The 19979-nt window shown below is 53.1% G+C and overlaps 7 protein-coding genes across 7 annotated transcripts; 4 read left to right on the forward strand and 3 right to left on the reverse strand.

The window, feature by feature from the left end:
- Window positions 1-270: 270 nt before the first annotated feature.
- CPAR01_16302 (uncharacterized protein) lies at window positions 271-429 on the reverse strand (the record flags this gene model as incomplete). Its single annotated transcript, XM_060500547.1, has 1 exon — window positions 271-429. One exon carries the CDS (start codon window positions 427-429, stop codon window positions 271-273), a length of 159 nt encoding a protein of 52 aa, XP_060340728.1.
- Window positions 430-1624: 1195 nt separating this feature from the next.
- Window positions 1625-3640, forward strand: CPAR01_16303 (L-amino acid oxidase; the record flags this gene model as incomplete). Its single annotated transcript, XM_060500548.1, has 4 exons — window positions 1625-2035; window positions 2091-2854; window positions 2920-2964; window positions 3025-3640. 4 exons carry the CDS (start codon window positions 1625-1627, stop codon window positions 3638-3640), a joined length of 1836 nt encoding a protein of 611 aa, XP_060340729.1.
- Window positions 3641-4369: 729 nt separating this feature from the next.
- CPAR01_16304 (BZIP transcription factor JlbA/IDI-4) lies at window positions 4370-5070 on the forward strand (the record flags this gene model as incomplete). Its single annotated transcript, XM_060500549.1, has 2 exons — window positions 4370-4598; window positions 4655-5070. The coding sequence occupies 2 exons, from the start codon at window positions 4370-4372 to the stop codon at window positions 5068-5070; spliced, it is 645 nt and encodes a 214-aa protein (XP_060340730.1).
- A 131-nt stretch (window positions 5071-5201) lies between these two features.
- On the reverse strand, window positions 5202-8517 carry CPAR01_16305 (aldo/keto reductase; the record flags this gene model as incomplete). Its single annotated transcript, XM_060500550.1, has 5 exons — window positions 5202-7251; window positions 7445-7591; window positions 7648-7868; window positions 7945-8382; window positions 8479-8517. The coding sequence occupies 5 exons, from the start codon at window positions 8515-8517 to the stop codon at window positions 5202-5204; spliced, it is 2895 nt and encodes a 964-aa protein (XP_060340731.1).
- Window positions 8518-9201: 684 nt separating this feature from the next.
- Window positions 9202-10364, reverse strand: CPAR01_16306 (uncharacterized protein; the record flags this gene model as incomplete). Its single annotated transcript, XM_060500551.1, has 3 exons — window positions 9202-9351; window positions 9406-9940; window positions 10000-10364. 3 exons carry the CDS (start codon window positions 10362-10364, stop codon window positions 9202-9204), a joined length of 1050 nt encoding a protein of 349 aa, XP_060340732.1.
- A 1255-nt stretch (window positions 10365-11619) lies between these two features.
- On the forward strand, window positions 11620-13194 carry CPAR01_16307 (ergosterol biosynthesis ERG4/ERG24 family protein; the record flags this gene model as incomplete). The annotated part of the gene is made up of 3 exons (XM_060500552.1): window positions 11620-11681; window positions 11737-12041; window positions 12089-13194. 3 exons carry the CDS (start codon window positions 11620-11622, stop codon window positions 13192-13194), a joined length of 1473 nt encoding a protein of 490 aa, XP_060340733.1.
- Window positions 13195-16742: 3548 nt separating this feature from the next.
- Window positions 16743-19921, forward strand: CPAR01_16308 (glycosyl hydrolase family 3; the record flags this gene model as incomplete). Its single annotated transcript, XM_060500553.1, has 5 exons — window positions 16743-16829; window positions 17174-17319; window positions 17369-18007; window positions 18068-18080; window positions 18173-19921. The coding sequence occupies 5 exons, from the start codon at window positions 16743-16745 to the stop codon at window positions 19919-19921; spliced, it is 2634 nt and encodes an 877-aa protein (XP_060340734.1).
- Between the last annotated feature and the right edge of the window lie 58 nt (window positions 19922-19979).

A 19979-nucleotide genomic window follows, 5' to 3' on the forward strand; every position in this document is an offset into this window, starting at 1 on the left:
GTTGTTTTACGGGTTGTAATCTTATCAGCTGCGAGTGACTTCAATTTCACCTTTATACTTGGAGGTTGGGCGCAACCTGCTTATATGCTTTGCTGGTGGACAGCTGTCTCCAAGCTTCACCCCGCCTCCACCGAGCTATCGCGCAATAACTGGAGATCTCGCACGATTGTGTATGCATCACGCAAGATCCACCACGGTTTCGCACTCAGTATTATCAATCAGCATCTCTGCCGTCTGGTGTAACGGCCCCCTCCCGGCGAGCGGGCATTGCTAAGGCGCCGACCTGACCCCCCTATGTCCCGGCGCCCCCACCGCGTCTTCTCGGTAACAAAGTGCTTCCGGACTCATTTTGCTTCCGAAGAACAGTGGTGGCTTTGTGTGCAACACTAATAAAGAAGGTTCCGGCTGCCGAGTGATGAGGCGATCCATTTAGACTCGGCACGGTACCCTCCTCTCGGCAGCTAGATGTCTTGGGTTTGCCGCTAAGTTTATCGGGCAATAGCAGCATGGTATTTCAAAGGCGCACGCATGGGCCAGGACAAAGGCGGACACGGATATTTTGACTAGCAAGTGAAGTTTGAACAAGTCGCTTCACCGATCCCACACCGGAACAATGCTGGTAGTCTTTTTGGACACATGTGCAAAATACGATTGAGAGCTTCTAGCAGAAACGATATGCATTCGTAACGAGTCCATATTACACATCAGAGAACAGGAAGCTACCCTGAACGAAGTCTGGGTACCTACACGACCCGTGCACAATCCATACAGCGACAGTATCCCACCGGTCTTTTTACTGAGCCATTATATCCGAAAATGATTATAAAGCCACCTGGCGCAAAAGCAGTGTTCTGATTTCCTAACCCTAACTCAAAGAACAAGATTTCTACTGAAGACTAAGAAGGGGACTTTGTCGCCGATGGAAACATGTTTTCACTCTCTGTGCTGCCTTTTAAAATTGCATGTGGTTCAACGTCAGGCGGTTCCGTTGTCTGAGAAACAAGGGGTTTTTTTCCCCACCAAAAACTAATACATATCCAGACTGACTTCGAAGGTTATTCCTGCTCCATGCTTCATATTCCACCTACCCGGATCAAACCTGCGCCCCTATACCCTTTCTGACTCTCCCACTGAAGGGAAGAGATTGGACGTGGCTGCGAAAGATATGTGATGCTCAGCCCTCTCAGCTCAACTGCTCAGAGGTATGCTAGGAAATGAAGCCCATGCCGTGCACCTCCAGCAGCTCGGAAGAATTGCGTGTTTGCGGAGACCGTCTTGGGCCTGGGCCGCATTCCAGAGCAGAGGGGTCCAAACCACGTGTCGAGATTTAGGAGAAGAAAAGCGGAATGTGGACTGGAACTCAGTAAGACCTGAGTTCAAGATATGCAAGCCCTGGATGGCCCAAGACCCTGGGGAGCGAAGTTGGCATTCTGTAGACATGGTCGAAATGCAGGTCCATGTTGTGAAGTGTAAACAATGCAGCCAAGATGCCGGTTAACGACCATCGCTATAAATGGAGATGTTGATGCCGCCATCAATAACGTAGTCACTTGTGTGCAAGGCAGAGGCCAGATCCACGTCTATCAGCCGCGCCGGCTATCATACAGTCTTTACCGCCCGAACAATGTCGCTCTTCAGCACACGTACGCTCGTTACCGCCCTTTTGTTGGCACAGTCATTCGCTTTACCCGCCCCGGAATCCAAGCCAGTCCAGCTCGAAGAAAGAAACATCTGCAACGACGGCGAGCTTGCTGCCAAGAATCCGCGCGCAGCTTTCTTCCGCAAGGTCGTGGATGAGTCAAACTATAGCAACCATAGTAGAGTACCGACGCCGAAGGATGTTCCCCTAAAGGTCGGCATCATTGGCGGTGGAGCTGCCGGACTCTACGCTGCCATTCTACTTGACTCCCTCGGAATTGACTACGACATTCATGAGGTCTCTGGACGCATTGGCGGGAGAATCTACACCTACCATTTTGATCAAGAGGCTTGGGACAAGTCCACACCCGTAGACCCTGCCTACTATGATTACTACGTGAGTTGTTGTCGCTAAACAGTGCACCATTCCCTAGCTAACATGATCACTGCAGGACGTCGGCGCCATGCGCTTCCCTCCGATGCCTTACATGAGCCGCATCATTGGAAACGACTCATGGAGTCTTATCCCCTACATCAATGCGAGGGTAGCTGAACGCGACCAGGTTGTTAAGAAACACTACATCTTCAGAACGGACAACACGTTCAGACGATTCAATGGCATCACCTCTCTTCTCCAAGACCCGAACTCTGCCTCCCCTGCTAGGTACGACGTTCCGGTATTCAACTCGACCTTTAACACGCAGTCTGCGTACAATGTGTGGAAGGCTCAAGTCAGCAGCATGACGACAGCGCTCTCAGCCAATTTTGACACAGGTTTCAATCTCCTCATGAAGTATGATTCCATGACGGTCCGGGAATTCCTCTTGGACCAGGGCTTTACGAACACCGAGATCGACTGGATGGAGACCATCAACGATGCCACAGGTCACTACGATATGTACTCCATGTCTCAAGCCGTCCTAGAGCAGTGGATTTTTGACAGTGCAGATATTGACAACTGGTCGCTGATCAATGGCGGTATGGACATGTTGACCAAGGGCATGAACCTCATTGTGAAGAACAAGCCCGTTCTGCACAACAGGGTTTCCGACATTAAGAAGAATTCCAATGGCTCCTTGAAGATTGTCGTCAACGGTAGTAAGGAATACGACTACGCTCATGTCATCTCAACTGTTCCGTTGGGTGCCCTCCAGGCTATCAACATGACCGAGCTAGAGCTCAACTATTTCGAAAACCATGCCATCCGCTCTCTCAAGTAAGTCCACTTACCTTCTACTTCAGCCGGGTTTCTTCTAAGCCCAAGCTAACTTCGTACTGAAGCTACGATCCTTCGACAAAGATTGGATTCAAGTTCAAGACTCGCTGGTAAGCTGTTTTCCGGCCACAGCATCAAACTTGGGGTTTCAACTAACTCGCTCATTGCAGGTGGGAAAACCTCGCCACCGGTCCTTTCAAGGGCGGTCAATCCTTCACCGATCTTCCTATCCGCCGCTGTGTCTACCCCTCCTACGGCGTCGATGTCCCGGGTGCCCCGGGAACCATGATCGCCAGCTACGTCTGGGGCCAGGATGCCTCCAGACTAGGCTCCTACATGAACCCGCACAATGAGAAACAACAGGCACCTTATCAGCCAGAGAGCATCGACGTCATGGTTGACTTGACTCTGAGGAACCTGGCAGAGCTCAACGGCGTGTCTCACGAGTTTCTCCTGTCGCAATTTGAGGGATACCACGCCTACGACTGGTACGGATCGGCTTATTCCAACGGCGCCTTTGCCATCTTCGGCCCGGGGCAGTTCAGCAGCACGCTGCCGTGGTTGATGAGGCCTTCTGCTGATGGCCACATGCACTTCGCGGGCGAGGCGCTGAGTTCGGGCCACGCTTGGATCATCGGTGCGGTCAACAGCGCCTGGAGAACTGTGTTTGAGATTCTTTGCACTGAAGGTCTGGAGGACAAGAAGAAGCAGTTCGTTGAGCAGTGGGGTGTTATTGATGAGGTTGACATGGGCTGGTATGACTGGTCTCCAGAGGGGTTTCCATGAGGGCAATAGAATCTCGGCCCCAGGCGCGGGATTGCGGGGCGCATGGCGCAGCAACGATGACAGCTAAAGGTTGCGCGCATCTGTCTTCAGCCAGGTATACGTATTTCATTGTCTACCACTACTACCAAACTCAACAAGATATACGTAATGTTAATTCTACAATCACGCAGATATCCGTAAGGCCATCTGTGTCGTACCGCGATGCACATTCACTATTTGAGGAATTTGATTTCAGTGTTTACGGACGTCGTACAATTAATGGGGTGTTATCTCTGCCTTGACCTCTGAAGCCACAGCAAACTAATTTGTGTCTGTAAGTTCTTGGGAGCTACACGGACCAATATGAGAGCCGCTCGTAGGAGCCGTCATTATGAGCCATCTCGACTCATCCACACTTCCTAATCTAGCTGACCGGTTCCCCACCCAAGCAACTCCATTTCTGATTTGAATCTCTCACGTCACTCGTTTCCACGTGCCGTTGTTTGACAACATCGTACAGGGAGACTGGAATTCCCTGGATTGTCTCCAGACGTAAGTCAACCTGACCTCTTGTCAAAGTACTTCTGCCTCTCATTCAAAGAGAGGCCCAATAATCTGACTCCATGGCAACACTACAATCATTCGCATTTCCTACGTGCAGCTGGACTCGACCAGTATTCTACCGAGAACAGCAGCCAAAGGAGCCGGAACCACCTTGGGGAGCTTACCTGGTGGGATTCTCATCAGGCAATGGGCCCTATGTTTGGGTGGCAGGGCATCACGACAGACTCAGGAGATGGATCTCAACTTCCAAACTACCAAATCTCTCTCGATCCGCAACTTGAAGCCGATGAGTTGCATCGAGCAAGTAGTCAGGATGACAGCATCGCTGCGCTGGGGGCGTTGCATACAGGTCGGGAAGATGTCTTTCTGGGTATGCTTGCTAGCATCGAGCCTTCCCAATCATCAGGACCGCATGGTACGTTCAAGTGGTGTTGATTCACCTAGCCATCTTCTTGCTGATATCCATCTCAGACTGTCGACCATCTCAAAGGGCCACTCATAGAAGCCCGCAGGAAAGCATTCTGGATAACCCCGAGTCCATCTTCTCCTCGACCTTTCCTTCGAGGAGCACCACTTCCGATCTCCTGCCCACTCAGCCCTCAGCCCCCGCAACTCAGCGCCGCGATCACTCCGCATCTGGCACTAAACGCAAAGCCAACGGATCTCCAACGACTGACCTCGATTCAATCGATGAAGATAACGCTAATGCTATCAGAAGACAGCGCAATACTGTCGCAGCTCGAAAATATCGTCAAAAAGGCCGTGACCGCATCACGGAGCTGGAATCTGCTCTTAAAGTTGTCGAGGAGGAGCGTGACAAACTGAAGCTACAACTCGCGAGGAAGGAGGCCGAGGTTGATGCTTTGAGAGAAATGATGAAGAAATAGGCAGTTACTATCTTCCGCCAGGAGATCGTATCATGTATTAGTATGAAACCCTCATTCCTATCATTCGTCGCGGGCTGGCATGAGAAACAAACATCGCTCCCAAAGTGTTTGATAATATTGCATCTGATGCATTACTCCAATTTCGATTTGGAATCCAGTGCGCGCGTCGTGGTGATTAAGTCCTGAGGCGGTTGTTCAGGCTGCCTCTCTAGATGTATCATTACATCAACAACGCTATGGTTTTCCTTTATGTCCCAATTCACCACCGCCCCAACAACACCCCATGGGAATTGCCGAATCGAGTTCTGTTGAAGAGACGCAGTTCTGTCAGAATAGCGCACGAAAGAATAAAACCCGATGGATGCGCCGACATTTGAGGGTGCTGGTGTGACTTTACAGCGCCACCTTTGCTCTTGAGATTGAGATTCTGGCCTTGAATCCTTTCCATACAAGACAGCAAACTGTAACACTCGCCGTTGTCCTTTCAATTCCTCCAATTCGATCACGAAAGCCCAGATTGGATCGCACATAAATGCGACTGCTCTTCTAAACTCCCCCGGTTTCGTCTGGAAGGCGTACGCATCCCCTTTCATCTCCATTTTCAGAGGGGGGTACGCAGCAAGAACGGTCGCAGACACAGCCTCATTCCGCCTGTCAAATCGCAGCCGGGATTTCTCGGGCTTTAGATTCCAGGACTCTGCTAGAGATTCGACGTAGTACGCTGGAGTTGCCCGGAGATAGAACGTTGTCGATTGAAACATCTCTAGCATCGCAAAGGGGACCGCATAGAGTCGATCTGTATCGCGCCGATACGCCTTAGCCGCGCAATTTGTATACTTATCTTCCTCTGAAAGCATGATACAGAGACAATATATGCCGTTCGGTAAATGAATGTTCAAATCAGTCCACGCAAGCCAAGTGTTTGGATGTGGGTTCAATCCCCTGTTCGTGAACATGGTAATTGAGATACCCCGCGGCGATAACGCAGGCGGAGAGAAATCAGGCCTCAGATGCGGTTGATGAACGTCAGTAGTGACGCCACTCAGATAAGGCTTAATGCACCTGAGCATTAACTCTTTGTCTGGCTTGATCAAACTTGAACACGTTGATCCTCGCACACTGATCCTTTGCATGCCACTGTCAAAATCTCTTCTAATCGCAGCTTCCGAAACATGGCTCGTATCTATTCTCATAGTGCCGAAGTCTCTCGGATGCGACGCAAGGGCCGATGAGTATATTCTGAGCGGCTGGGGCGACGTATCGTATGACGTCCAGGCCATTAAGCTATAGCCTTCAATGGTTCTGAGAATCTCTTCTTGGAGGCGGCGGAACGCACGGTCTCCCTCGCCATATAGAAGCGGCATGTTGACGTCAAATATGCCTAAAAGGCAATAAGCCATGTCTTCGACGCGAGTTGTTTCTCGGCTGGCAGCCCACTGCATTCTACTCCACACAGTGAACTTTGACAGCTTTTCTACGCCTTCTGACTCGAGAGCCTCTTTGTCGATCATGGTGTGTTCGTGGATGATACCCGAAAGATCACTCCTCGTCCCAAGAAAGGACCAGTCTGAAACATGAAAGTCAACTCTTTGTGGTGCAATAAGCTCTTGAAGAGTCCACCCTCGTGTAAACCATCGGCTCCTGAGGAAAGCATCCTGATCCTTTTTGATGGAGGTAACATGATTCGAGTCCAGGTCAGGAGCGAGATTCAGAAAGCCAATAAGCGGGGCGTATCTCAACTGAGGCACATCTTCAAGGTAGGCGTAGCAGATCTCAGCTTCTCTGTACCAACGGAACATGGAGTTGATGGCCTCGGATAGCTCAGAGCTCGAAGACTTGTCGATACAGCATGTGTCGATCCAGATCCAGTCAAAGCCATCACCCAGAGCGAGCGCACAAGCGCCCTTGATCTTATTCCATCCAGCTTTGATACTAGAAGCAGCCCAGTCTCCTGCTTCCGTATCCTGGAGAATGATCTCTTCCGAGCCCCATGTATGGGAAAGAATGGCGTACTTGGGTCTTTCGCTCACAAACTCCTTGACCTTGAGCGTCGCGGTGTTTAGCAGTCGCATGTTGACGGTAGCGAGAGTAGGGGTTGGCGCGGGGAAAGCAGGAAAGGTGAGGAAATTCGACCAGTTTTCTAGGTAGTTCTCAGCCACGTGATGTATGCATCCATTCCAGCTGAGGCTGAGTTATCTGCATGTCGCAAGTGGTTGATTGGTCACAGTCGAACTTAGCATAGGATCATGGGATTGGGAGTTTTTCTATTTCAATTTTCTAGTGACCTTATTTAAGGAGCTTCAGTCGGGTCCCTATCACCTTTTGTTAGCCTCGCTTTCCTAGACACACTTCATCAAGTCATTTAATAACATACCAATCGGTCACCAAGTGCTCATCAAGCGCATCTAACACAGCAAGATCCTCCGGCGAGATTTCATACTCGGCCACGTTCGCGTTCTCAATGAGACGCTCCTGCCGCACACTTTTGGGAAGAGTAATCATTCCACGGTCCAGAGACCAGCTACAGAGGCGTTAATCAGATGCTGTGATCATATCGAAACAGGGATGATAACTCACCGAACAAACAGCTGCGCAGGAGTGCAGCCGTACTTCTTGGCCAGCTCCAGGATCTTGGGGTGCTTCATGCGCATGCCGCGGGCCAGCGGCGCGTAGGCCTCAATGGCAATGTTGTGCTTGGCGCAGGTCTCTCTGATGCGAGTCTGCGTGTTGAAGGGGTGGACCTCGATCTGGTTGATGACGGGTGCGATACGAGGCTTCGATGCCATCAACTCTTCAATCTGCAAATCTTGTCAGCGTCTCGAGTTCCCAAACTCAATGCCCCAGCAAGACTCTCGAAAGTCTGAGCAAACTCACATGAGCAGCACCGTAGTTGCTGACACCACCCATCTTCACCTCCCCAGCATCAATCGCATCCTCAATCGCCTTCCAACTCGTCAAGCGAGCCTCCTTGCCACCATACGGACTATGCAGCAAAAACAAATCAATGTACCCCAGCCCAGCAACCTGAACAGACTCCTTGATCGACTTGCGAACGGCGTCGTACGAGGTACTGCTGCTCGCCAGCTTGCTCGTATAAAACACGTCGTCGCGCTTCAGACCCTGCGTGTTTTGAGGGCTGGCAAGAAAGTCGGCAATTGCTTTACCTGATTCCGCTTCGTTGTTGTACATTTGCGCGCAGTCGAAGCCGCGGTAGCCGGCGGTCAGGGCCCATGGGATGGACTTTGTGGCTTCGCGGCCTGACATGCAGTAGAGACCCAACTGGATCTGGGGGATGGACTTGCCATTTGCGAGCTTTGGTCTGCGTTAGCTGATGTGCCCGGAGTTACGGGACTGTGGATAATATGGATGGTATCGTGATGACATTCAGGGTGAGAGGTGAGAACTCACTGTGAGGCGCGTGGCCAGAGTGTACTTGTTGGACGCCATTGTGATTGCTTTGGTCTCACTTTCGATATCGTAGGATTCGACTTTGGAGAGAACAAAGTGAGAAGGAATCCAGAATTCACTCGGAGTTGAGAGTCGCAAGAGTTGTCGCCGACATTGCGGGCTGTACCCGCCGTGACATCACGCTGAAAAGAGGGGCGGTGGCGGGGCATCATTCCGCCCCGGTTTCGGTCTCCGAACTAACGTCTTGAAATCTCCGGGAGCCAAAATTCAACTCGGACCTGAACACAGACGCATCTCGGGAGCACACTGTCCCACCATTGGTTCCATGGAGATATTCTTGCGCTATTTCCCTGTCAAGCTCGCCCGATCCCCGAGAGGATCGTACGAGTAAGGTAGCATCAACGCCAGACCGGGCTTTTGCACCACACTTGCCCCGCGGTTTCCAACACACCCGGAGGTGATTCCGCGGCACAAACCCGAGCGCCGCCTAAAGTTTCCAGCGCTGGGTTTCACCAAAGAATAGGTATCGAGCAGACAGCACTCAACTTGCACGAACATCATGAATCGTCTATGCATTCTTCTCACGGGGTATCTAGGGTAGTTGCCTGCGACTCACTTACATCCCCTCAAAACAATCCCGCAGCTCCAACACGCAATCGCAATCTGTAAATCAAAGGTAAGTTGATGCTCAAATGCTTATGATACACCCCACGCCAAGCGAACTCAATCGTCCCACTCCTCATCCAGCTGGTCTATCAGTCGGTTCTCATCTTCACGATTGCGGCCTCTGCTCGGTGACCCAGACAGATGGCTGTATCCTCGTCTCCCAGGAAGTAGCTGTGCACAAGAAGAGGTCGCGATAATGAACATGTCCTGCAAATCATGTCAGAATCGATTCTGAGAAAAAGAGTCGCGAATACTACGTACACTGACAAAGCCCCAAATGCCAGCCCAGAGGCTGTAGTTGGGAAGCTGTCGCCAACCGCGCGCATGCGCGACAGTCCTTTGGTAGAACACGCCACCTCCAAAGTAGACGAGTACGGCAATGACAAATATGATGGCAAACACACTGCCGGGACCAACGCTACCGGGCTGGTGAGGTTCGGCTCTAGGGCACGCATGCTGGGAACGGGCCTCGAAGAAGTACGCGCAGTCATCGGGGTCTGAGCCGACAAAGGAGATATGCGCAGCTCCACCGACCTGCTCGGTATCGCAATGGAAGGAGATGGTGGCAGACTTGCGGCGCGTGGTCGAGTCTGAGTCGTCCTTGTCGGCGGTGACCTTGTTTTGGGTGTTGCCAAAGGCGCTCAGAGCCGTGGATTCCTCCTCGTCGGCGTACTTGTTGTATGACGCCCCATCATGGGCTTTGGATCGTTTCGATTTGGTCTTTCCACATGGGGAACCGTTCTTGTACTGCAGGACGAGTATGCGCCCGCGGGTCTGAATGTCCATGGATGATGACCTGAAGATCGATGTGATCAGTACTTGCGCGTCTGGTGAAGAGTTTCGTGGGATACATACCCAATGGAGTACACCTCATTCTTGTATTCGTAGAACGCACTCACGTTCTTCGATTCGGTCTTTGTCAGGCCTTCAACGTCGTCAAGTGCCTCAATGACTGGCGCGCAAATATTCAAAGTGAAGTTGCGGCCATAGTCCCATCCTCTGGCGTGATAATCGGTCGTGACGCCTGACTTTGATGACTTGCCCTCCTCCGGCTTGACGGCGATATCCGGCCGCAAGTCATAGAAAGCCCCGCTGCCGCTCTTGGATGCCGCCGTACATGCCGGTGCACTTGTTGTCGTTGAAGACGTCGCGGTATCGGCAGCGCGAGCTGTCGCAGCTGCGAGAAGGAGCAAAAGTGTCGAGGAATGTAGGAAATGCATGGTTCTGACTCTGTTCCGGTGCAATGCCGATAAGGATGAGTTGGAATGAAGGATGGTTAACGTCGGCGCCCCTGTGGACGCGGGGGTGACGTTGGCGCGAGAAGACCCCTAGGGCGTCAATTGGAGACCGTCGGCCACTGGGAACCCGGAATCGAAGCGAATGGTCTAGCGATTTTGCTATGCGACGAGAGTTAACGATGGCGGAACGTGGACACAATTCCGTTGGGAGAAGATGAGAATTATCGAGGTGCGCAGAGCAGAATGAGTTGCCTGGCCACGAAAGCCACCTTGGTCACTTCAATTCGTCAGCCTTCATCTGCAGGGAATGACGGGAGTGACCGGGGCGTGGGCATTGATTGGTGGATGGGCCCTCCTTGCAGCATCCGCCGGAGGTAGAAGGCCGCCAGGCTGCAGTGTCCGGAAAGGTACCCACCCACCTCCAAATCACGTGGAAGTCTCCATTACATCTGTATTAGGTAGGACAGTCAGTCGCAGTCCCAGTCTTAGTCAGCGTGTCAGATAAAAGCGGTTCTCCGATTGCCGACCCGCCCGCACCGTACCTAACAGGACCCGCCCGTTTCTGATAGGTTCAGCTGGACCAGTGCAATGAATGTTCCTTGCAGTTGCAAGACGGGAGGGATTCCTCTCACCGGTTTACTACACCACCAGTTAATGAAACTTATAAACATTCGTGGTGTCCGAAAGGGGCAGTGTAGATGCACACGCAATAAAAGCTTCTTCCAGTCCTGATCTTCGGACCGTGTAGCTTTGATATCGTCCGATGCTTGGGAACGTCCCCCCGGACGCCGCCTGCCTCGGTGGAACCATTCCTCCGGGGAAGCTACGACGGGACAAGACTGGTGCTCCACCGTACAGCGTAAACCGTTTCGTAGCCCCACCCTTAACATAGCCCAATGAGACGGCTCAACTCTTTATTAGCGTCATCGAATTGAGCTCCATGAGGTCACCCGGAACACCAGAGCTCCGGCGCAAACAGTCCTCCACAGCCCACCTGGCGATCAACAGAAACTGGGGTCGATACTGAGCTTTGAAGCGGCTGTCACTGTCGCATTCGTATTTCCACATTGGGTTGGTGGGGCATACAAATATTCACATTTTCCTCTTCGTCTACCCCGTACGAAAACCTTTTCGCCAAAAACCTTGGATCATACACGCGAAGCTCAACACGAGCTTGTTTCCTTTCCCATCCTTATTACCCAGACTCGACAGCACTTGCTTTGGGGGAACGATCAACATGGAGTCCAAAGTAGAGAAGGACGCAGTCCAAAAGCCGCATGGCTATGAGTTCGGAGGGCCGTGAGTACTCCAGATTCTCATTGTATGAAAACCTAGCTAACCCGCGGCAACACAGTATCGGCGCCTTCGGCATCTCTTTCGGTCTCCCGATTCTCGTCTACCTCTTCACCTTCAGCTGCAACGACGTGTCGGGCTGCCCTGCTCCCTCTCTTTTGAGCCCTTCGACCCTCAAGCTCGATCAACTCAAGCGCGAAGTCGGATGGCCCGAGGACGGCATCTGGGGTCTCGCAGACAACAAGGTCACTGCTGCCGTCTTGGGATACTACCTCTTCAACGCGCTCCTCTACCGTATCCTTCCCGCGACCGAGGTCGATGGCGTCGAGCTCGCCTCTGGTGGCCGCCTCAAGTACCGATGCAACTGTAAGCTGTGCGAATCCAAAGAGAGAGGCTTTCACTAACAGATGCAGCCTTCGCTTCCAGCATGTTTATTCTGACCGTCTGTCTCGCCGGCACCATTGCCCAGGGCGCCGAGTTCCCTCTCTGGACCTTCATCACCGACAACTACATCCAAGTCGTTACGGCCAACATGCTTATTGCCTATGGTATTGCGACTTTCGTGTACGTGCGAAGCTTCGGCGTCAAGCAGGGTAACAAAGAGCTCCGCGAGTTGGCTGCAGGTGGACACTCTGGCAACCTCATCTACGACTGGTACATTGGGCGCGAGCTCAACCCCCGCGTTACCATCCCTCTCCTAGGCGAGATAGACGTCAAGGAGTGGCTGGAGATCCGACCGGGTCTGTTGGGCTGGTCTCTGATGAACTTTGCGTGGATGGCCAGACAGCACCGCACCTACGGCTTCGTCACCAATAGCAGCGTCTTCGTCTCTGCCGTCCAGCTTGCGTACGTCATTGACTGCTGGTGGAATGAGCCCGCGATCCTGACGACGATTGACATCACCACGGACGGCTTTGGCTTCATGCTCTCCTTTGGCGACCTCGTCTGGGTTCCGTTTGTCTACTCCCTGCAGACTCGTTACCTGGCTGTGTACCCCGTCTCGATGAGCCCCTTGGGTATGGCCGGTATCGTCGGACTCATCGGCGTTGCCTTCTCCATCTTTCGACTGTCCAACAGCCAGAAGAATGCCTTCCGTAGCAACCCGGACGACCCAAGCGTTGCCCACCTCAAGTACATCGAGACCAAGACCGGAAGTCGCCTCCTCGTTTCGGGCTGGTGGGGAGTCGCTCGTCACATCAACTACCTTGGCGACTGGCTCCAGGCGTGGCCGTACTGCTTGCCCACGGGCATGGCTGGATACACCATTGTCTCGGCAGGCACCGGATATGCCCAAGCCGGACTCGAGGGAGCTTTTAAGATGGCTGATGGTCGTGAGGTTATCCAGGGCGCGGCTCGTGGCATGGCGACTCCCATCACCTACTTTTACATTGTTTACTTTGCCGTCTTATTGATTCACCGCGACCGCCGCGATGACGAGAAGTGCTCTCGCAAGTACGGCGAGGACTGGGAGAAGTACAAGAAGATTGTTCGGTGGAGAATCCTTCCTGGTGTCTACTGAGATCCCGAGGGATCAGGAGACGGCTCCGGAAAGCAGGCCCGGAAAAGCATGCGGATGGGCACCTCTTCGGCCCGTTTGTTGGGTCGTGGAGCTGGTGGATATCGCGCATCACCCGGATCGTGGGTTCACCTGGAGCTTTTGCTAGCTTAGTAGTAGGCTCTGGCTCGCCCGGCTAAGAGGCGTTGGACAATCAGTTGGGCATGTGGCGTTCATGGCTGGGATCTGCAGAAGCGCCATCTTCTGAAGCCAAGGCGAAGGAATTCGGGCGCGTAAGTGACTTTTAATCGGGCGTGATTGCGGAACTAGACAGGTCGTCTAGTCATCATGAGCTTCTTTTTGCCTTTTGCTGCTTACTTCATACCGAACCCTTCGCTATGCATTTTGTGAGATCTTTGTCCAGTAGTAGGCACGCCGGCAGTTATGAGAGGTAGGTTGGACAGATGAAGCGTCGAATTAGACTGTCGTCCGCCTACTTGGGTACGAGGGAACGTTACGTGCTTTACTGCGGGCTGCGGGCTGCGAGCTGCGAGCTGCACGGATACGTCAGATCGGAACTCCGACTCGGATGATGATTGATCATAAGGGCAGGGCATGCAATCTACGCAAAATTTTCTTCCTTCTCTTCGTGAGCTCCCATCGCGAGAGCCGAAGTTGGCCGCTGCGTACGGCAACGAAGCTTCTCCAATAAAGTAGATAGTAAACGGGCCGAAAGGACTCGGAGACCCCGCTCCTTGGCACATGGTCTCTTTGACTGTGAACATTCGATGCGCACAATAGCGAGTGCATTCAAGCTTGATTCATGATGGGTATGAAGGTACCCGGTATTCCGCGGGAACGATGATGGAGTCTGGAGACGGGGAGAGGATTTGGGTGATGAGGGGTAGCAGAGGGCTGAGTGGATTGGCTGGCACCTGGGTTCGAAATGCGGGGGAGATGAGGGGGGAGACAAACTGGAGACTGAAGATGGAGAAGAAAAGTGTGTGTGGGTGAGGAAGAGCCGAGAGGCGGGGGATGCGTTGTCGTCGACAGCGTGCAAAGTACCTCACTCCGGTGTGCAGTGTAGGTAGACTGTACTGCGTAGAGGTTGGTTGGTTTGGGGCGTGGCGTCATGTAAGTCGCCGTATTGGACGTTGGACGAGCTGAATTTCTCATCATCAGTGATCAGTGCGAGGAAGAGAGATTATGGTTTTCATGCAACGGCGAGAGAATTGGGATGACGGGAAATGTACAAGTTTAAGCATAGGTTTAGCATCCGGTTTAACATCCGTGGATGAGACGGATGCTCCGTACAAAGTAGCTCGTAGGTAGGTACTTGCAAAAGTGCGTCTGCGCCTCCGTCCCTCTAAAAAGTGCCAATGATTCAGGCACCAGCATGTTTTTGAGTTTTTGTCTTGGAGCCTCCATCCCGGGACGTTGCATTTTCCTTATTTACTGCGTAAAAAGATTGTTTATTGCACTCTCTGTCAATAGCTAAGACGGAATGACAAAGACGCGTGCCAAGCGAATGAAATGCCGAACGTGGTGTGGAGAGTGTTTATTCCGATCTGCAGCCCAAGGCACTCAAAATCCTGCTCATCATGCGCATAGGTACCATTTCCATCAAGTACCTTACCAACCGAGAAAAGGAGAGGGAAACGGGAGAAAGAGAGAACCTTGAGGCTTGGAGAATTTTGCCCGGGTCAACCACGGATGTAACGCTGCTGCAGACGGTGGGAACCAGTTGGCAACACGTCGACCAATTGGCGGCGTCCAAGTTCCATCAAAGCCGTCATGAATGGAAAGAAACGTCTCTTTCTGAAAGCAGAGGAAAGAAAGAAGACGCCTCTCTGAATTGCCAACGGCGGGAAGGCGTAGGTTGGCGCAGCGCCACCACTACCGGGAACCGCCTCTAGACCAAGAACTTATTAGCGTAGAGAGGAGCATGCGAATGGGAGGGAGTACTGCCGGAATACATGCAGCCACGATGGCATGCCCTGCGTATCGACATGTTTCCTCCCGGTCGCTGACCAATTCCTGCCGGTTCTGCCGTCCAAGGCAATTTCCTCCCATTGCTTCTTTCCAATCTCCAAATGATTGAGTCTTTGTACTTCATGGGGAGGCAGTCACAACTCACTCCGTGGAGCGTTGTTTCCCTCTCGCTCTGGGGCAATGAGGAGGGGCCCCGCTTCCCCACCCGTTCCGATTTGTTTACTGAACCACATCGATACGTACCCCAGCGGCCGGTCTCCATTCCCCGGTCCGTTGACTTTCTCTCCTCCCGTCTTTGCCTTCTCTGCCAACATTCTAGTGTGGAAACACAACATTGGCGAGGGCAAGCTCAAATTCACCAAACGTCACAGATCTCATTCGTCCATTTTTCGACAACAACATTGACTTGCTCACATCAGATACGCCACATCTAGCTTTCAGAGACAATCGGTGCCTCTTCCCGAGACCTAATGACTCTCAAGTATCTACTCATCTCACCCGAGGGCCCGAGTCCCGTCATCTCTCCTGTCCGGCCAATCCTGGTCTCGCCCTGTCCGTCATCGCACTTGCTGATCGGCCCTTTTTCAACATGACGTACGGATACTATTTCTGCACCCTGCCCCTAGTGGCCCAGCGAACCCAATCATTATACCTGCGGATAGGTACCATTCACGCCGCTCGCCTGTCCCCAGTCTCGGGACGGCGTTTGCCCCGGACTTTGGCACCCTCTCTCCAATGTCTCGAACGCAAGCTCCCCTCGAGTCCCTGAGTCCTTGAGCGCCCCTTTCAAAGTCGAATTAGAGCATGCCTCGAGCGCAACTCGATCCAGTCTTAGCTACAGGCGGCCCTCCATCTCCAACTCATATGACCTTCCTCCTGCACGCTGGCGTTGTCCTTGTCTTTGTCTTCGCCATACATCGTCTTCTCCTTCTCCGCATCCAACCGAGTCTTGCCCTCCCCGCAGTGTACGGTACCATTTCCAAGACAAAGTACACGCGTGTTAGTCAGAGGCGGTGGGATACTTCACGACCCTCCCCAGAATTCATCTGCGGTGTGGTGGGGTAGCATCCGTTCAGCGTGCTGCATATGCCCACAAGTTGGTCCCATTTCACCACAGCTTGTAAGCAGGGAAACCTTGTTGCATCATCAGGTCCAGCCCAGATCAACACTTCCGTCTTTGCGGGCCCAGCACCTTGCCCTCGGCACCTTCTCTGCCTGCGGATACTACCCTTGCGGCCGAGAGAAAGAGGTCGAGCTTGTTTCCTGGAGGAGCTACCCTGGACGATCATCCCAGCTCCTCTGTCAACATTAAAGTAGCAGCCGCACCCGCCTTCATCCAATCTCTCGGTCAAGGTTCTGTGCTCTCCTTCCACGAGACTACAGCTTCACATCCACCGACACTACCTCGAGCCGTCCTACCAGTGACTACTCGAGTTCTCACACCTTGTGTCCAGAGCCATTGAACGCCGGGTCACCGATTCACTTCGACTAGGACCTCCTTCCACCGTTGTCTCTGTCCTCTTCGCCCAGGCAGTCACTCCTCCGATACACGACACACCCAGCAAAGGCAGGGATTCACAATGAGAACACAAAGTCTCGTCGTCGCCCTTCTGGCGGCGGCTGATCAGGTCGCTGCTGCCGTGGCGCCTGAAGGAAAGCTACACAAGGTAAGTTGTTGCCGCTGCGGTTCACTATCGATCTCGCGTTTTTGTGAAACCACCTTTCAGCTTGAGCGGGGCATGAGTTTGTCTTGGATAAGAAGGGTCGGTATGCAGGAGTCATGTTTCCGTGAGATCTAGCTGGATGGAAGGCGTCTTGCTGCTTATGAAGCTCGTCTTCTCGATCTCGCTCTTGAACTTGCAATGCGTGGTCTTCCGTATCATCATTCTAAACAGCTTTGCGCCCCATTGGCCATGTTGTAATCGCAACCATGCGTTTCCTTCGCTTTCTTAGTTCCGCTCTCGGTCTATCACAGCTTTTAGAATGCCCAAAAGACTTACGGTGTCCACAGCGCGATCTCGCACACTCGCCTCCAGTCTACCCGTCGCCATGGATGGATCCCAGTGCCGATGGCTGGGCTGATGCCTATGCCAAAGCCAAGGACTTTGTCTCCCAATTGACTCTTCTCGAGAAGGTCAACTTGACCACTGGAGTCGGGTACGTATACCGTCTTCTCTTCAACCGAAAATGGCTAACACGACTACAGATGGCAAGGAGACGTTTGTGTTGGAAACGTCGGTTCTGTTCCCCGCCTCGGTCTTCGTGGTCTTTGCATGCAAGACGGCCCCGTTGGCATTCGTTTCACCGATTACAACTCCGTCTTCCCCTCCGGCCAGACTGTCGCCGCGACCTGGGACCGAAGCTTGATCTACCGCAGAGCCGAGGCCATCGGTTTCGAACACCGCTCCAAGGGTATTGACGTTGTCCTCGCCCCCGTTGCCGGACCCATTGGTCGTGCACCAACTGGAGGCCGCAACTGGGAGGGCTTCTCCGTGGACCCTTACCTCACAGGTATCGCCATGGCCGAGTCGGTCAAGGGTATCCAGCAGCACGCCATTGCCTGCGCCAAACATTTCGTTGGCAACGAGCAGGAACACTTCAGACAAGCTCCGGAAGCTATTGGCTACGGATACAACATTACCGAGTCCATCTCGTCCAACATTGATGACAAGACTATGCACGAGCTCTACATGTGGCCATTTGCCGATGCCATCCGCGCCGGCGTTGGTTCCATCATGTGCTCGTACAACCAAGTCAACAACTCGTACGGTTGCCAGAACTCGAAGCTTCTCAACGGACTTCTCAAGGAAGAGCTCGGCTTTCAAGGATTCATCATGTCTGATTGGTGAGTGGTTCCCAATATTGTTCTAGATATGTAGAGGGATAATGGCTAACATGACTGCAGGCAAGCTCAACACGTGCGTATCCCCTTGATAGCTGAAGGAAGATTTGACTTCATTCGCCTCTCTTTCCTAGCTCGTGTAGAATTTTCATGCTGACTCTGAAATAGGCCGGTGCTGCTACCGCTGTTGCAGGCCTCGACATGGCCATGCCGGGCGACGTTCTCTTCAACACCGGAACTACGTTCTGGGGAACCAACTTGACCGTTGCTGTCCTCAACGGCACCGTCCCAGAATATCGCCTTGACGACATGGCTCTGCGTATCATGGCTGCCTTCTTCAAGGTCGGCTTTGAGGTGGAATCGGTTCCGGAACTTACCTTCTCCTCATGGACAAAGGACACCGTTGGACCCGTTCAATACTACGCCAAGGAAAACACCCAGGTCATCAACCAGCACGTTGATGTTCGTAAGGGCAGAGACCACGCCAACCTCATTCGCGAGATTGCCGCCAAGGCCACTGTTTTGTTGAAGAACAATGGCGCCTTGCCACTCAACAAGCCCAAGTTCTTGGCAGTCATTGGAGAGGATGCCGGACCCAACCTTAAGGGCCCCAACGGATGCGACAACAGAGGCTGCAACGATGGCACTCTGGGTGCTGCATGGGGATCAGGAACGGCAGAGTACCCTTACTTAGTCACCCCTGATCAGGGATTGTCTGCCCGTGCTGTTGCCGATGGTACTCGTTACGAGAGCATTCTGAGCAACTACGACACTGCGGCTACCGCGGCTTTGGTTTCCCAAGCAGATGCCACGGCAATCGTGTTTGTCAATGCCAACGGTGGTGAAGGTTTCATCAACGTCGGAGGCAATGAGGGCGACCGCCAGAACCTGACGCTTTGGAACGCCGGGGATGAGCTTGTCAAGAATGTTTCGGCGATCAACAACAACACCATTGTCGTGATTCACTCCATCGGCCCAGTTCTGTTGACTGACATGGTTAACAACCCCAACATCACCGCTATTGTTTGGGCCGGCCTTCCTGGACAAGAGTCCGGTAACTCCATTGCTGATGTCCTCTACGGAAACGTTAACCCGGGAGGCAAGTCTCCCTTCACATGGGGCCCCAACCGCGAGAGCTACGGTGCCGATGTTTTGTACGAGCCCAACAATGGCGAGGCGGCGCCGCAGGACGACTTCACTGAGGGCGTCTTCATTGACTACCGCCACTTTGACCGTGCCACTGCTGGATCTAACAGCTCCGACGTTGCACCCATCTACCCCTTCGGCTTTGGTCTCTCATACACCACCTTTGAGTACTCCAATTTGGCCGTGACCAAGGGCAATGCCGGCGCGTATGCCCCGACGACTGGAGAGACGGCGGCAGCACCCACGTTCGGCAACTACAGCACAGATCCGGCCGAGTACGTCTTCCCCAGCAATGAGTTCCGGTACATCTACAACTTCATCTATCCCTACCTGAATACCTCGGATGTCAAAGAGTCTGCCAACGACCCAACCTACGGCAAGACTGCCGAGGAGTTCCTTCCTCCCAACGCTGTTGCAAGCACTCCTCAGCCCAAGCACCCCGCATCCGGAGCCCCTGGCGGTAACCCGCAGCTTTGGGATGTCCTCTACACGGTGACTGCTACGGTGACCAACACGGGCAAGGTGGCTGGTGACGAGGTTGCTCAGCTCTATGTCTCGCTCGGCGGACCAGAGGATCCCGTCAAGGTGCTCCGTGGGTTTGAGCGCATCCCTATTGAGGCCGGCGCGTCGGCGACGTTCAAGGCGGAGATTACCAGACGTGACCTCAGCAACTGGGACACGGCGAGCCAAAACTGGGTCATCAGCGAGTACCCGAAGAAGGTGTGGGTTGGAAGCTCATCAAGAGACCTGCCCCTGAGTGCGTCGCTGTAGATGGCACAATGTTGGCAGTTGGATTGTGGTGGGGATGCGGCGACTTGAATAGTACCCA

The sequence above is a fragment of the Colletotrichum paranaense genome (genome assembly GCF_030867605.1).
Source record: "Colletotrichum paranaense strain IMI 384185 chromosome Unknown Scaffold_24.1, whole genome shotgun sequence".
Taxonomy (NCBI): domain Eukaryota; kingdom Fungi; phylum Ascomycota; class Sordariomycetes; order Glomerellales; family Glomerellaceae; genus Colletotrichum; species Colletotrichum paranaense.